Source organism: Indicator indicator, chromosome 5 (assembly GCF_027791375.1).
Source record: "Indicator indicator isolate 239-I01 chromosome 5, UM_Iind_1.1, whole genome shotgun sequence".
Lineage (NCBI taxonomy): Eukaryota > Metazoa > Chordata > Aves > Piciformes > Indicatoridae > Indicator > Indicator indicator.
Genome location: NC_072014.1, coordinates 24288833 through 24304451, shown reverse-complemented (window position 1 = coordinate 24304451; position 15619 = coordinate 24288833). Strand labels below are relative to the sequence as shown.

Sequence of the window (15619 nt, the reverse complement as noted above, 5' to 3'; positions counted from 1 at the left end):
AACACTCAGTTAATAGACGGTTATCAATACGGGCTGAACTGTAAGGACCTTGGCATTAAAACTATATGAGCATTTCCACTGATTATGGAGGGAAGGAAGGGGGAATGCCAAATTACTGAAGTTTTTTACAGGACCATGATAGCTTTCATAACATTTCAGGACTGAGAGCTTTAAGTGGGAGAACTTTCAGGGAAAAACAGGGGACAGAGTGACAAAACTCACTGCAGAGCAATTAATATTTTCATGGTTAGCAAATTCCTACCTGGTCTGGTTGCAAAGAGTCCTCACTAACAGGCTGCTTAAAGAAAGAAGGTTCTGAATGTTTTCTGCTGAGGTTTCCATTTTGTATCAATAATTACACATTGTCTGAAGCAGTTTTGTAAACTGATCATTTGACAGAGCTTCTGCTTTTCCCTGACATTTTTACTGATGGCTGACAAGCAAGTCACTGATCCAAATTCTAATTAGTACAGTACAATAACTCAAACTGCAAACTCTAAATAGTACACTGTTGCCTTTTGTATATGGTACAGTTGCTTCATGAAAAAAGGAGTCTTGTGAAAAGGAATGGTTTCGAAATCACAATAATTTCTACAAAGTTTGACTCACTGTTTCTTAAAGAGTTGCTGATAGTCATTGCATATATAGTGTGTAAACAGGAAAAACATCAAGGCGTAAAAGTGCTGGACTGAGGAGTGGAAGTAAAGGCATTGGTGTGTTCATTGATACTTAGATTTTACTAACTAACACATCTAGAAAAACACTATGTATTTTAATAACAAAAAAGATGAAAGGCTTCTTGATCACAATCCAAAATATTGTATTAGAAGATATGCACAGTGAAGATCAATGAGAAAAACAATTACTCAGAAACAGACAGGATATTTGCAGTACCTCTGTCACCATGGTTCTCAAAAAGAGTAGAAATAGGAATCCCAGGACCTATCATAAGAATAATAAGAACACATTTTGTAGTTTGAAGGAATGGTGAAGAAGTATTGCATTTACATTTGTAACTAATAGGTGTTAAAAGAGCTCAAAGTTGATACACAAATCTGCATCTTCTCTACTGTATAACCTGCTAGTTACTGCTGTATCAAATACATAAGTTATTGTGTGTGCATAGAATTCTATACATGTATTTCTTAGCATACATAATGGGAGTAACTTTAAATCTACTAACAAACTCTTCCTTCCTAGAGATGAAGTGACATCTAGTTACTACCTGAGATGTGATTACATAAGGTGAATGCAGAATTAACAATGTGAAGCATTCTTCTGAAAACATGTCACATCATATTTGTGAAGGTGAGTGGCTTTCATATGGTGACGACCTTACTGACTACTTTGTGCAAAATGATTGAAAGGTGTTATTATTTGCTACATTTGTTACTGCACAGTGGAAGTTCTAGGGAACTCTTCATCTGATCAGTCAGTGCAGAACCAGAACAGTAAACTTTAGATGAAATACACAAAAACTCAAATCACTGAAATCATCCAACTTGATGAACTGAGTTTTGTTCAGTGTTTAAAAATGTTCTCAGGTAGAAAATATCCATCATTTTGTGACTGACAGGTTTTAAGAATTTCAGGTGAGAAACAAGTTATAGTAGTTTCTCATTGCCAACTTTGATCTCATGAATTGGAAATCAATGTGTGTTTCTATGTGCTACTCTTGGCAAGAAAAACGATGACTTTGATAAACTGGTTTGTTCTATGAAGGACTTTCACAAATTTGTTTTTAATTTAAAAAATCCCTAGATTTTTGTTGAAAATTAAAAAAAATAGAATGAAAATGTTTGTATTTTCTGAACCATCTTCCCAAGGATTTTGCTCATGGAAAAATTTGAGATAATCAGCATTATTTAAATCTCTGATAAATTTAAAGAACAACTGATCATATGTTTTCTCCTGTGCTATACATACCATAACAGATCAAGGCATAATATTTAGAATGTTCACTGAACCTTGCTGTATAATACTGGCATCTCTCTTTCCTTAAATTGCAAGTAATGCATTGTTTTCTGATAGGTTTACTTCCAATACTGATTCTAGGAAAAACAATGAAACGAAACAATATTTATTTTTCTATACCTAATTTCACGCCTGCCTCACATTCTACAACACAAACACTGTAGTTTCAGAACAGTTCAATTTAAGAATAAATGATTTCCCTTTTTACCCCACCCCCCACCCCCCCAAGATTATATTTAAGCTTTAGAAGCTCTTTCTCCTCAATTCTAAGATATAATTTGAGGTCAATATTTAGTTAAAGTACATTGTGAAATTACACTTTAACCACCTTGAAACTATTATATTGACGAATCCCAAGCTATCTTCTAACACCCTAGTATCATTAAGATAACGTTCATAACACTTACTTGTAAATATTTCTTCTTCCTGGATAGCCTTCAAATTCATTGCTTGAATAGAAACTGTAAATTCATTTATATGTTAATAAATAATCCATAATGTGATGACCTATGAAGCAGCACCAAGATGAAAAGCCGTCTTGGAAGTTAACTTAGACTTTTTGAGATTTCTGCATGTGATGGAAGAGTAAGTTAAGTTTATATACCTTACGTCTTAATAAATCCTTGCTCAAACTCTGATTATAGATGACAAAGAAACTATACAAATAGGAATTCTATCTTCTCATGAGCTAATCACTCCAATTATGAAAACTATACCTATGTATATAGTAAGCTGAACGAAAGACCATAAAAAGAGAAGTAACTGCAAATTGTATGAGGGTTAACCACATAATTAAATTTAAGTATTTCTAAATAATTCTCTATAAGATGGATGTTTTCTTCATGATACTTACATTGCATCATTTGTTACTCTAAAAATGTATATTGCCTCCCATTCTCCACTTGTAATTTGGACTGCATTCTCCTGTGAAGCATGACATATAAGTTAATGAATACTGCAGAATTACTTCAGGAACTTAACAGTAGATTAATGCAGAACACTTTGCTTGACTTACCACAGAGCCATTGATGTAATGAATATGCTTATAACCATTTTTGTCACTAAAAATTTTGTAGTATGAGCTGCCATCTGACGTAAAATATGGTGTAGAAACAAAGAACTGAAACAATGGAAGAAAAATGGTAGATGAGTTAAACTGTCCAAGCTGTTTAGTAGATTATAGTACACACACTGAAAGTAACAGACTGTTTATTCAGTTCAGATGAGACAAAGTATTTTGCACAAGTGTTTATCTGTGATATTCAGAATCCTGGTCAGTACACATTTCAATTTTTAATCTGTTATGTCAGATTTCTTAAAATGGTTACATAGACACCCCACAAGATGTGCAGCACTTGGCACTAAATCCGTGTTCTGAATGGACAGGTTTTATTCTAAAATTGCTATGGTGCAACTGAGATTGTCTCCTGACTCAATAACCAGAGGAATTTTAAATCTATTCTTTGCCTCCAGAATACTTCTAAGAATTACATTGCAATATGAATCTACCTCTTTTTATGACTTCACCTGCTTCAGCACAGTGTCTAATCACTTGGTCTAATATTCGGAAAAGGAATCAGAAGAAGAGTTTTTAATCTCAGAAAGCAGATATCCAGATATTATGCTTGGAACGGCATCGTAAATCTCAATCCTACAGTGCAACATGTTTAAGCAGTAGTGTTGTATGAGTCAGAATGGTGCTTCACATTTCAAAACACTGCTGTGAAGAGGCAGAAAACTAGTTTTTCATTAAATCCAAACAGAGTACAAAAAGAAAACCTACTCCGCCTGCCCATCCTGTTTGACTCTCTTCTATGTGCTGTTGATTCTGAAAAACAAAATCAAACATATACATCTTAAGAAGAATAAAGTTATGGAGATTCAAAATCTTCAGACAAAAAAATCTGTAGCTGCTTGTAAAAGAGAATTTTAGTATACTTGCTGTGAAGGATCAGGGACTTGAAGGTTTCCTGAGGTAAATAATGGAGAAATTGATTGCTCATTGGCACATGCTATGTTGGATAAAAAAACCCTGCTGAGTGGCTGGGCCCAGTGAGTTAAAACCAGTTTGTGGCCAGCTACAAGTGGTGTTCCCCAGGGTTCAGTACTGGGGCCAGTTCTCTTTGATATCTTCATTAATGATCTGGATGAGGGAATTGAGTGCACCCTGAGTAAATTTGCAGGTGACACTAAAATGGGTGGGAGTGTTGATCTGGTTGATGGTAGAAATGCTCTTCAAAAGATTGGGACAGGCTGGGTTGATGGGCCAAAGTCCGTTTTATGAGGTTTAACAAGACCAAGTGCTGAGTACTGCACTTGGGTCAAAACAACCCCATGCAACATTACAGGCTTGGGGCAGAATGGCTGTAATGTTGCCCAGCAGAAAATGATCTTGGGGTGCTGTTTGACAGCGGTATTAACATGAGCCAGCAAGCCCATAAAGCCAAACCACATCCTAAACTCTATTGAGAATAGTGTGGCCAGCAGGAGAAGGGAAGTGATTGTGACCCTATACTCAGCACTGGTGAGGCTGCATCTTGAGTCCTGTGTTCAGTTTTGGGCCCTGTGGTATGAGAAAGATACTGAGGTGCTGGAGCATGTCCAGAGAAGGGCAATGAAGGGCCTAGAGAACAAGTCTTATGAGGAGAGGCTGAGGGAATTGGGCTTGTTTAGTGTGAAGAAGAGGAGGCTGAGGTGAGACCTCATTGCTCTTTTCTACAACTACCTGAAGGGAGGTTGTAGTGAAGTGGGGGTAGGTCTCTTCTTCCTAATATCAGGTGATAAGAGTGAGAGGAAATGGCCTGAAACTCTGCCAGGGGAGGTTTAGATTGTATATTAGGAAAAATTTATTTACAGAAAGAGTGGTCAGGCATCGGAATAGGTTGCTGAGGAAGGTGTATCACAGTATATCAGGTTGGAAGGGACCTCAAGAGATCATCAGGTCCAACCCCCCTGCCAGAGGAGGATCACTTAGGGTAGTCCACACAGGAACACATCCAAGTAGGTTTTGAAACTCTCCAGAGACTCCACAACCCGCCTGAGGAGCCTGTTCCAGTGCTCCATCACCCTCACTGTAAAGAAGTTTCTCCTCAGGTTGAGGTGAAATCTTCTATGTTCAAGTTTGAACCCATTGTTCCTTGTCTTACCACTGTGAACCACCAAAAAGAGCCTGGCCCCCTCCACTTGACACCCACCCCTCAGATATTTATACACATTGATCAGATCCCCTCTCAGTCTTCTCTTCTCCAGACTAAACAGCCCCAGGGATCTCAGTCTCTCTTCATAGGGGAGATGCTCAAGTCCCCTAATCATCCTTGTGGCTCTCTGTTGGATTCTCCCCAGCAGGTCTCTGTGTCTCTTGAACTGGGGAGCCCAAAACTGGATGCAGTATTCCAGGTGTGGTCTCACCAGGGCAGAGCAGAGAGGTAGAAGAACTTCCCTAGACCTGCTGGACAACTTTGTTGATGCATCCCAGGATCCCATTGGCTCTCTTGGCCACAAGGGCACATTGTTGTTCCATGGAGAACCTGCTGTCCACTAGCACTCCAAGGTCTTTCTCTGTGGAGTTGCTTTCCAGCAGGGCAGCCCCTAACCTGTACTGGTGCCTGTTGTTATTTCTCCCCAGATGTAAGACCCTGCACTTGTCCTTATTAAACTTCATGAGGTTTGCCTGCACCCAGCTCTCCAGCCTGTCCAGGTGACGCTGCATGGCTGCACAGCCTGAGGGGGTGTCAGCCAACCCCCCCAGTTTTGTATCATCAGCAAACTTGCTGAGGGTACTCTCAATACTCTCATCCAGGTCGTTGATAAAGATATTGAACAAAACTGGACCCAATACTGATCTCTGGGGGACACCACTTGTGACAGGCCTCCAAGTTGACTCTGTGCCACTGATGACGACCCTCTGAACTCTACTGTGGACGTGGTAGAGTCACAGACCCTGGAGGTGTTCAAGAAATGTGTGGGCATGGCACTTCAGAACAGTGTTTAATAACCAGGGTGGACTTAGATCTTACAGGTGTCTTCCAACCAAAACAATGCTATTATTCTATGTTAATTAGAATATCATTTTTTAACAGCTGTCATAAGAGCTAAATAAAATCTAAAGTGATTGTTTTAACATGCAACATTTTTACTGAAAGCAAGAATTAACAACTACTTAATTGTGTGAAATTTTCAGTAAAAAAATCAAGTAAAATTATTTTAAAAATAATAATATTAAAAGTCTCTGTTAGATTATTAGCTGTTTCATTTGACGTATTTTCTCTCATTCCAAACTGTGATGTTGATTTAGATGAAGTGGATAATGTAACTGCTAGGTACATCTTTCAAATGTAAACCTTAAAAACCTTTAAAATACAAGTCAAATAGTTTAGCTAAATAAAGTACATATAAATGAAGGGGCCTCATATTTGGTACTCAGCTTAGCAATATCAAAGGGCCTGATTTTCAACACTTTAGAAGTCTCACAAATAATATATTTGAAAGAATTAAGGAATGACAAAAATCACAAGCAGGAAAAAAATCACCCAGAGTATATCCCAAGACTGTGAATGTAAGTTTAGCAGGTCTTAATTCCTTGTAACATTCTTCAAGCTGATTTTAAAAGACTTTTACTGAGCATAAATGGATTGGCACCTCCTACAGCTAAAGGTGTTTTTATACTCCTATGTATGTTACCAAGTTTATAGTGCATTTTCAATACTTTCCTAAGACTTTTTCATTAAAGAGTGTAGTATTTTGCTTGTTGGATGGAGCAAGTGATTTAATAATTGACCACTCTACATTCAGTCAATGTATTTCTTTTTTGACCTTGCAAACTTTTCTTTATGCTGTTCATTTAATACATATTTCTTCACAGTCTGAAATAAATTCAACAAATTTGCTTTCTAAATATTATTTTGTTATCCTCAATATAATTTCACTAGCATTCAGAATCATGCTTTCTCCCTTTCTGCTTGGTTCCAAGTGACTTATTTGAGCAAAAGTTGCAGGTACTTGCCCTTGAAAGACTGTTTAGTACTTTTCAAGGGCTTCACTGAGCTTTAACTCAGAAGATGGATTTTATTTCTTTTTCAGATAAGAAGAATGGGATGAATTGGTTTATATCTGCAATATAAACTTATTTTCCTTTCTTTAAATTAAGGCTCAGATCTTGATGACATATAACAGTAAGGATATATTTACCTTCTCTCATTTGAGTAGTCCCATTGACTTCCATTGGATTACAGAATTTAATTAAAGAACTGGCATCTTTATAGGAAATCCCAATTTCACAAACACATGCCTCGCTTCTACTCACATGAATAGTTCCACTGAAGACATATTGGTGTCTATGATCTATTCACATGAGCAAGTGGTGAATATTTGAACACTTTAGGAACATTTTGTAGATTGTATTTTGTTATTATTCACAAGTATATAAAGACTAGCATATTTATTGTACCTTAGATCCCGATTTAATCTGAAATCAACAAGAGAACTATTTTTGCCAATGGAAGTGTACAGAGATACACTTTCTAACTGCAAATAGAGCTAATGCAGCACTCCCATCTGTTCACACTCCTTCAATTGGCCATTTGTGCAAACTTTAATGTGATAAAAGCATTGTATCATTGTATAAATATAGAATTATAGAAACGTCAGTAGTGACTCCATAAATAAGGTTTCATGGAGAAATGCAATTAAACAAGAACCATGAACACAGTCCTGCAAGATGTTAATTGTTCTGGTCTGGTTCCAGCAAAGCAATTAAGCACATACTTAAATTTAAACACATAAAAAGGCCTATTGAAAATAATAAAACTGCTTACACACAAGTACTGTTAAAGTACTTTGGCGGATTGTAGTAAAATTCTAGAACCCTTGATCTTTTTTTCCTTTACATTGAAATATTTAGTTACTGAAATATTTAGTTACCAAAATATTAGTTACCTGGAGGGGAGAGAGTCAGTGTTAATGTACTTACAAAGCGGAACAATTACGTAGGCAATATAACAAATGTTGCACTATATATATAATTAAATAAATAAATATAATTAAATAAATGAAGGTATTTGTGGAAAATTACTTCACTGATAATGCTTTTGAAAGATCAAGACTTTTACTTTGAGTTTGCAACAAAGACGACCAAAATTATTTTCAGCTTGGAAAGGCTTTGCCAATAAACTCGAAAGTTACAATTTATGAGTTATACAGAACACTTTCATAAGTATTCTTGCCTTTTATTTTCAATTAGTTCAAAGTTTCAGCCTAATGCTAGGTTTTAGAGGTGTTCTGTACCATAAACTCAAAACCAAGACACACAGACAGCATCAATGCTAAGACAATGAACAAGATTTCTGTAGTAGTTACTGAAATTACTGAAATTCAAGGTTATCCTTTTCTTCAAGATCTATATGAGTGTATTAGTGTCTACAGTCTTCAGTTTTTACAAGGAATACGGATTTCAGAAAGGCTTTTATATGTAAGCTATACAACTTTTACACCTAAGCTATCCTGCTCAACAGAACACTGTTCTCTCTCCAGACTGTCTTAATGATGGAATGACTTATTTAAACAAAATGGAGAGCTACTGTTGCAATTAGCCTGAGGTTTTCTTTTCAATTCGGAAAACTTGCCTGGTTTCTACAGCTGTATGATTTGACAAGACAGAAGAATTTCTCCCTCCTGAAAGATGGCCTTCTTTAAAATCTGTATATTCTTTTGATGATATTAACATTAATCATAAAACACATGATTTAGTCAAACTTAGTATGAAATTTCAATGTAGTATAGTAAGATTTTCTTTAAAAATATTCTGGGATATGGTTCCACTTCTGAAGACGGGGAAGCAAGAAGGAACAAAGCATGAGTACTAAAAGCTGCTCAGCAGCATTCTTATTTTTGTTGCTTTGAATGTTATTTAAGCCTCACTACAAAATATTTTGCTGATTTTATTTCTCAGCAATTAAAATATTGAAAAAGGTAACACTAGTGGGTAAAAGCTGAATGTGATCAAACACTGGAAAATAAAATTACGGCAGGCACACAATTATTTTCTAAAAGATTTCAGGGCAAGATTGAATATACTTCTGCAAGTAAATCAGAGCAACCTGTGTATGACCAGTGGGTGTTAATATAGCTATGCAGATGAGATTAGCAAATACTAATTTCAGGACTGTTAAGTTTACATTTCCAACTTTCTTACCTCTGGACAGTCCCAAGTATTTGAATTTTCTTTGAAGTCACAAATAGCTAAGACTGAAAAATTCTGGATTCTCTTTAGCCATTGTACACAGATCCGACTATCTGTTACCCAAGTAAGCCAAGTAAAATAGTGATCACTAAAAAGAAAGAAAAAAACAAAGAAAGAAAGAAATAGTTGTTATTAAATAACAGACATACAGAAGCATTGCTACAGATTGTATCTCTAATATTGCTCTGTGGAAACAACAGCAAAGCTTCTGCTGTCATAGGGATTTTTGTTTTGTCCTTTTTAACAATGTATCATATAGACAGAAAGAATCAAAATACATTTTTACTTTCTGATCCATCTAGTAGATGAATATGACACTCCACTGTCAGAAACAAGAATTAAGAGGTTCAAGCATTTAAAACAAATAGTCAAAACCTTTTTTTAAAAAAGAGAAGACATTTGAAGGCACACTACCTGGATGCTATGGCTGAAGGAACTGGCACCTCCTTAGGACCAAACACTTCAGAATTAGTGGTGTCTACAATAAACACTTTAACAGTTGGATTTTTAGCCCCAGCCTTCAAAACAAACAAAGTAATTCAAATCAATTTCTGAGCAATTCAGATTAAGGTAAATGATGCTTTTCTGCAGGAAAGGATATATATCTATATATAGATATATAGTATAAAATATGTATTCAGTTGAATACAGTAGGGAAAATGTGGTCTTACCAGATCTTAGAGTGACACTACAGCAATAGTAGATTACTTAACTTTCCATCATTTCATATATAAAGAAATCTTTTAAACAGTAAAATTTAGTGCCTTTCCATGCAGAAAATGTGCTTGATGGGAACCAGCATTCTATTTGTAGTGTGGATCTTTGCATACTTTGGCATAAAATCCGAGGAGTAAATTCACATGATTACAAGTGCTCTTTGACATCCCAGCTGTGAAATAAAATGTTTTAGCTTAAACTGATTTCATGCTTGCTTATTCATTGCATACATTATTAGTTTTTTAATTCTCTTCCATGTGTGGTCTAAACCATACAGCTTCACTTTAGAAGCGTAACCCAGCCAACGGGTGAGTAGCTTCTTAAGATACATTAACATGATCATTTGCAATCATATGAACAAGACAGGAATCAGCAGAGCTCTCTAATATGTGCTGAAAAATGCCAACCCAAAACCTCTTTGCCTTAGATCTGGCACTTGAAAGCAGTTAAAATCCAAAGCCCTTTGAGATCAAAAAGCACTATGAAGTGTGCAAATAAATTGAAGCTGTCATAGCCTTCATATTTCAAAATAAGAAATGTCTCATAATTCATTTACTGTAATAAAAAATAACAACTGCATGTATACACAGCACAATAAGTAAACTGAATTGAAAAAAACAAGGCTTGATCATGCAAGCACTTTTGTACATGCTTTTGACTTACACAAGCAACTCCATTTACTGCACTGATATCAAAATATTTACAGTTTGGAAGGCACTTACACCTTCCCAGGATTTGGCCTAAGTTTAGGCCACAATGGATTTAAATACTGTAATACAACCCTTCTTAAAAGCACAGATAATTTTACCATTGTCATAATTAATTTCTCAACAGAAAGGAAGTCAAAATAATGTGAAAACATACCTTTGGGTATGGGATAATTATTTTTCTAGGATACTGGTCCTCACCAAAATACGAATATTCAATAACTGGTATATTAGAATCATTAAATTGTACATATGCTAAATATTTTCCACTTGGAGACCACCACAGTGCGTATTTTGTTGCAAGCATTTCCTCTGAGGCAAAAAAGAGAACACGTTTATAATAATCTATGACTGTAATTTATCTATCATATAATATATTTTAGCATTCTACACTTAGGAACGTAGACATGTAGAGTTATACTAAATAACACATAACATGCTACAATGCATCACTGTTTTGAAAACCTTAAGACCTCTCAAAACTGGCACACTTGGGTTTTTGCTGTGTGCGTGTGTTGTTTGTTTTTTTTTTTTAAACCAAATTAAAAAATTTTTACCAAAATTAAAATTTCAATTGAAGCTCATGGTGGGTTGAAATTTACCCCCCCAACTAGTTTGAGAGAATTACCCCCAAAATAAAATTTGCCAGACCAGCTCAGTTGGAAGCAAATTAAGCTATATTTACAAGCAGACTAAAATCTAGAAATGTGAAATGCAATGAATATACACAAAAACATACAATATTTACCTGTATTTACAATTTATAAACAACACAAGAACCCCCACTGGACAAAACCAGGGGGATACCATTAGCTTCCCCCTCTCCCCACCCCAGACAAAGGAAAGAGAAAAAAGAAGAGAGAAGCAGAGCATAGGTGGTTAGTACTTAGCCACACCAAGAACGCAGCCAAGATCAGCAAGCCAGCACAAGCAACCAGCTAGTATCTGCTAGAGCAAAGAGCCAACAAAAAGAAAGATTTAGTTTATACAACTAACTTCATATTAGTTATCAAACAAATGGGATTATTTAGACCTTATCATTATTTTCACTTTACATCTAATGGTAAGTTATTTACATTCTTCCACTTTCTACTCAAGATCTGTGGAAAATTTCCTAGGCATCAGCCTAAAACTACCACAAAGCTTAATTCCCAACCACTACCTGTGCAGAAGAAGGAAGTCCAATTTGTAAAGTTCTGATAGACTTTCAGTAACAAAAGACTCATGATTTTGGTTACACATTATGAACACAAAATTAAACAATCCATAGGGCTTTAAAAATAATATATCATCACAGATATTTTAGAATGGATTGTGAGAAACAGGTCATCTAAACAAAGCACTTAACAGGTCAGTTGTTGCCCTTCAAGATTTACTTACCTTCATAGACCCAATCAGGAATCCCATTAAATATTTCATTCTGTTTTCCATCAGAAGTTATTTTAATTGGTGCCTCTCCTGGACTTTGTTTCAAATAGATGTTATTCTGATATACATACACCTAAATACAAGAAAGTATTTCTTGTGAATATAGGCATTAGTAATAGGGGTTAGTCTATGCTGCAGTCAATGCTCTTATGTTATACCAACAAGAATATATAAGGAACACAAAACAGAAAATAAATGCTAGGCTAGAAGCCCTTGCAAATTCCACAAAGGTAGGTAACTCTGTAAAAATATTATACATTGCAGACCGAATTCCATGTTCAACTATGTTAGGCTAAATCCTGAACAACTCTTTTATTTTAACAAACTCAGAGGATTCTGTGCCTAGCTTTGCTGAGGAAAATCATGAAAATAATTTTGTTGAAACTCATTCATATTGCTATGTTTTTTAAGAGATTCTCAGACAATGCGTTTTATGTCTAGAAAAAACAAACCAAAAATAACCAAACAACAAAAAAACATGACTAAAAATAAAATTATTGGATTTTTCTAAATATGTCAAAAAGCCTAGGTGATGTGAAATGAGATAAAGAGTTTTACTCTGTCTGTGATGGTTTGTTGTTTTTTTGTAAATTAGTTACCAAAAGAGAGTACCTGAAAGAAACACTTGCAGGCTTTGGGTATCTCTAAGCTTCAATCAAATGAAGAAACCAGAATCAGAAACATCACTTTCTTTGAAAATTGTGCATTTTAATGCTCTAAGCACTTGTCAGCAATATCAGTTTAACATTTTAACTACTTTGTGTTTTAAGTGAAAAACATCTCCTGAAATTCTCAGATGCAAGAATTATTGTATTAAAACATCACAGATTATTAATACTAGAAAGATAGGCAACTATCTTCATTGTGTTCTGTCTTCAGAATTCTTGATAAAGAACATAACAAAATTTAATTGAGAGAACTCTAACATTCTCCTAGACACAGAAAATTTTTCATAATAAATTGTGCATTAATACTTAACATACTTCCTTGGTATTTTCTGAAATTAGTATGATGTTTAAAATTTTTATGTTGTACAAACAGTTTGTCAGTACTGGGTAAGTAGTTAAAAAAAATACTAAATATTATTGGGCTGATGCTTTGGAACCAAGAATAAAAACAGTTTATAAAATTGTTACTACATCTAGTAAGTCTGTTAAAATTACTGAGAAATATGTATTTGGCTATCAAGTAGCTATTAAAAAAGAATAAAATACTATTTTTTGTAAGAAGAATCTGGCAGCCATGTCATATAGTAAACATCTGAGAAAAGATTTTACATATCGCATCTCTAAATCTCCACATTAAACTCATGTGTTACACTTTCTCTAAGTTTTTTGATGGAAAACACATTGTTTTTCAGGCCTTGAAACTACATTGAGTCCTATAGACAATTATGTTGTTCAGTTATGAGATACTGGCTAGTAAACTGAAACATGTAATGCAGCTAAGAACATGGATTTTTAAGACACAACTAAATTAAATTTTAAGAAGTAAAAACTGCTTTCTTTGTCATTCTTCCTCACAACCAAGGTTAGTACACACAAGCCTGTTAAAAATATGGCCTAAGAAAATAATAATCAAAAGCAAATACGTATTTTCTAGCAACACAAATCAAAATCATTCTAGCACTTCATTGTCTTTACTGACCAATTTGTGTCCAACGGGTGACCAGGATATGTACTGTACTTTATGTGGAAGCTGATTTTCTGTTACAAAACCACTAAAAAAAGGAAAGAGGTTGAGATGGCTTTTTATGCAAAGTGCAAGTGAATTGTTATACTGTACATTCATATAAAATTCATGAAGAGCTGTATTTTCTAGCAGCTTATGGGTTTTTGAGCAATGCAAAATTAAGGCAGGTAGTGAGACATGCATTAATGTGACGGTGTGTACCACTGATGGTAAAGGCTTGAAACTCAACTTCTTGAAAACATATCCATCAGCCTAAGAAGACAACCTTATCTCTTTCTATCTGCAGTCTGCATGACAGGCTTGGCAAGTTACTGGGAAATGTGAACTGAGGATATATAGCATGCTAAGGCAAGCTTAACAGCAGCAGTTATAACTTAAGGATCACAATCCACTTTCTGTACTTCTCTATTCACATTAGCTTGCAGCAATTCTTTCCTGTCACCTTGAGCCAACAGTTTCCCAAGAATGGTACAGCTCACTGCAGCCCCTCTTCCTCAGAACTAAGAAGCATTTTGTCATGCTGCTGCTTATGGCATAAAAAGGTGACTGGGGAGGCAGATCCTTCGAATTTGGGTGGAAAAAGAAGTGGTATGGGGAAGATCCTGGGAAAGAGACCATTTGCCATGAGAGAAGCTGTAAACTTCTGAGGAATCCAGGATGGACTGTTACAAGATCACTGGAATACTAAAGGACACATGAGAGTTTTAAGAAAACTAAAGATTAGATCAACCATAAAAAGGATGAATTAGACCGAAGTAGGGCATAGAGACATCAGGTGTGAGACTGAAGTGGACCCAGGTAGCCAAGAAAAAGTAGGAGAAAATTATGCAAAGAAAAAAAAAAGAGAATCTTGAGTGGTGAAAGTTTTAGGGCATGAAACATAAATCAGTCCAGATATGAAACATAAATTAATCCAGTCTACTGGATGAGTAGATGAAAGGACTGTATGGTTTTCTTAGAGGCCATTTTTTTTTCAAGCAAATGAGTAACCTGATAGATTCAAGCAAAAGCAAAGCAGGGTGGTAGCCACATTACTAAAGAGTTTTTCAGTGGAAATGCTTGTTAGCACATGACTACAGAGTATTCACTGTAGCTCTCTGTAAGACTATCATGCCTTACCCATATATGAGGTCATAAATGTGGTATGATGCTGTATAAGAGTATCTCCACAGCTGCAAAATTTAAGCAAGGAAATAACATTAACTTGGAAAAAGATAACCTAATTAAAAATAATCATCTGCCTTTTCACAGCCTACCCCTTTCTCAAGAAAGTACCAAGAAACATTTATCTATGGAAACCACAACCAACAAAATACTAAATGAAAATAAACATTTAATTAAACAATATATTAAAATAATTACCTTTGAATAATTGCTTTCCAGAGCTATGAAATATTTGTCTGATGATAACACATAATTTGAAGCATTAACTTGTTTCTGAAAGATTAAGAAGTAGATTAGAGTCTAGTAAAAAAAACTTCTAAATAAGGATTTGATGAATTGAGCTTTAATCCTCTCACTTTTAAACTGGCACTTGAAAGACAACTGCACTTTACTGCCTTTTTATCAACCAAAAAAGGTACATACCATTGTGCTGTTAGTCATGATGGTAGTTGGGTAGTTCATTTCAACATTGTAAAGAACAATATCATCTTCTGCAGACTGATGAAGATATTCATTATCTTTATAAACAAGATAAAAGGGCTGTTACCTTGCACAGAAGATACTACAAAACAAATCTGTTTATCAAAGTATTCACACTCTTGCCCATGAATAGATTTTGAGCAAATATCTTTTGGCATACATATAAAAATGTTTTTATTCCAATGTTTCCAAAGTATAGACTTATCAACAAATTGTCTTC

The 15619-nt window shown here is 35.2% G+C and overlaps 1 protein-coding gene across 1 annotated transcript in view; it reads right to left on the bottom strand.

The window, feature by feature from the left end:
* The window catches only part of FAP (fibroblast activation protein alpha), a 37771-nt gene that overhangs the window by 14788 nt on the left and 7364 nt on the right, over positions 1–15619 (bottom strand). Inside the window, exons 4-17 of the mRNA XM_054381230.1 lie at positions 15343–15437; positions 15118–15192; positions 14875–14927; positions 13711–13783; positions 12016–12136; positions 10793–10947; positions 9626–9729; positions 9164–9299; positions 3758–3802; positions 2990–3094; positions 2828–2898; positions 2382–2435; positions 1927–2051; positions 895–942 (exon numbers count right to left, since the gene is read on the bottom strand). Of these exons, the coding sequence (XP_054237205.1) occupies positions 895–942; positions 1927–2051; positions 2382–2435; positions 2828–2898; positions 2990–3094; positions 3758–3802; positions 9164–9299; positions 9626–9729; positions 10793–10947; positions 12016–12136; positions 13711–13783; positions 14875–14927; positions 15118–15192; positions 15343–15437 (1260 nt within the window). The remainder of the gene's footprint in view (positions 1–894; positions 943–1926; positions 2052–2381; positions 2436–2827; positions 2899–2989; positions 3095–3757; positions 3803–9163; positions 9300–9625; positions 9730–10792; positions 10948–12015; positions 12137–13710; positions 13784–14874; positions 14928–15117; positions 15193–15342; positions 15438–15619) is intronic.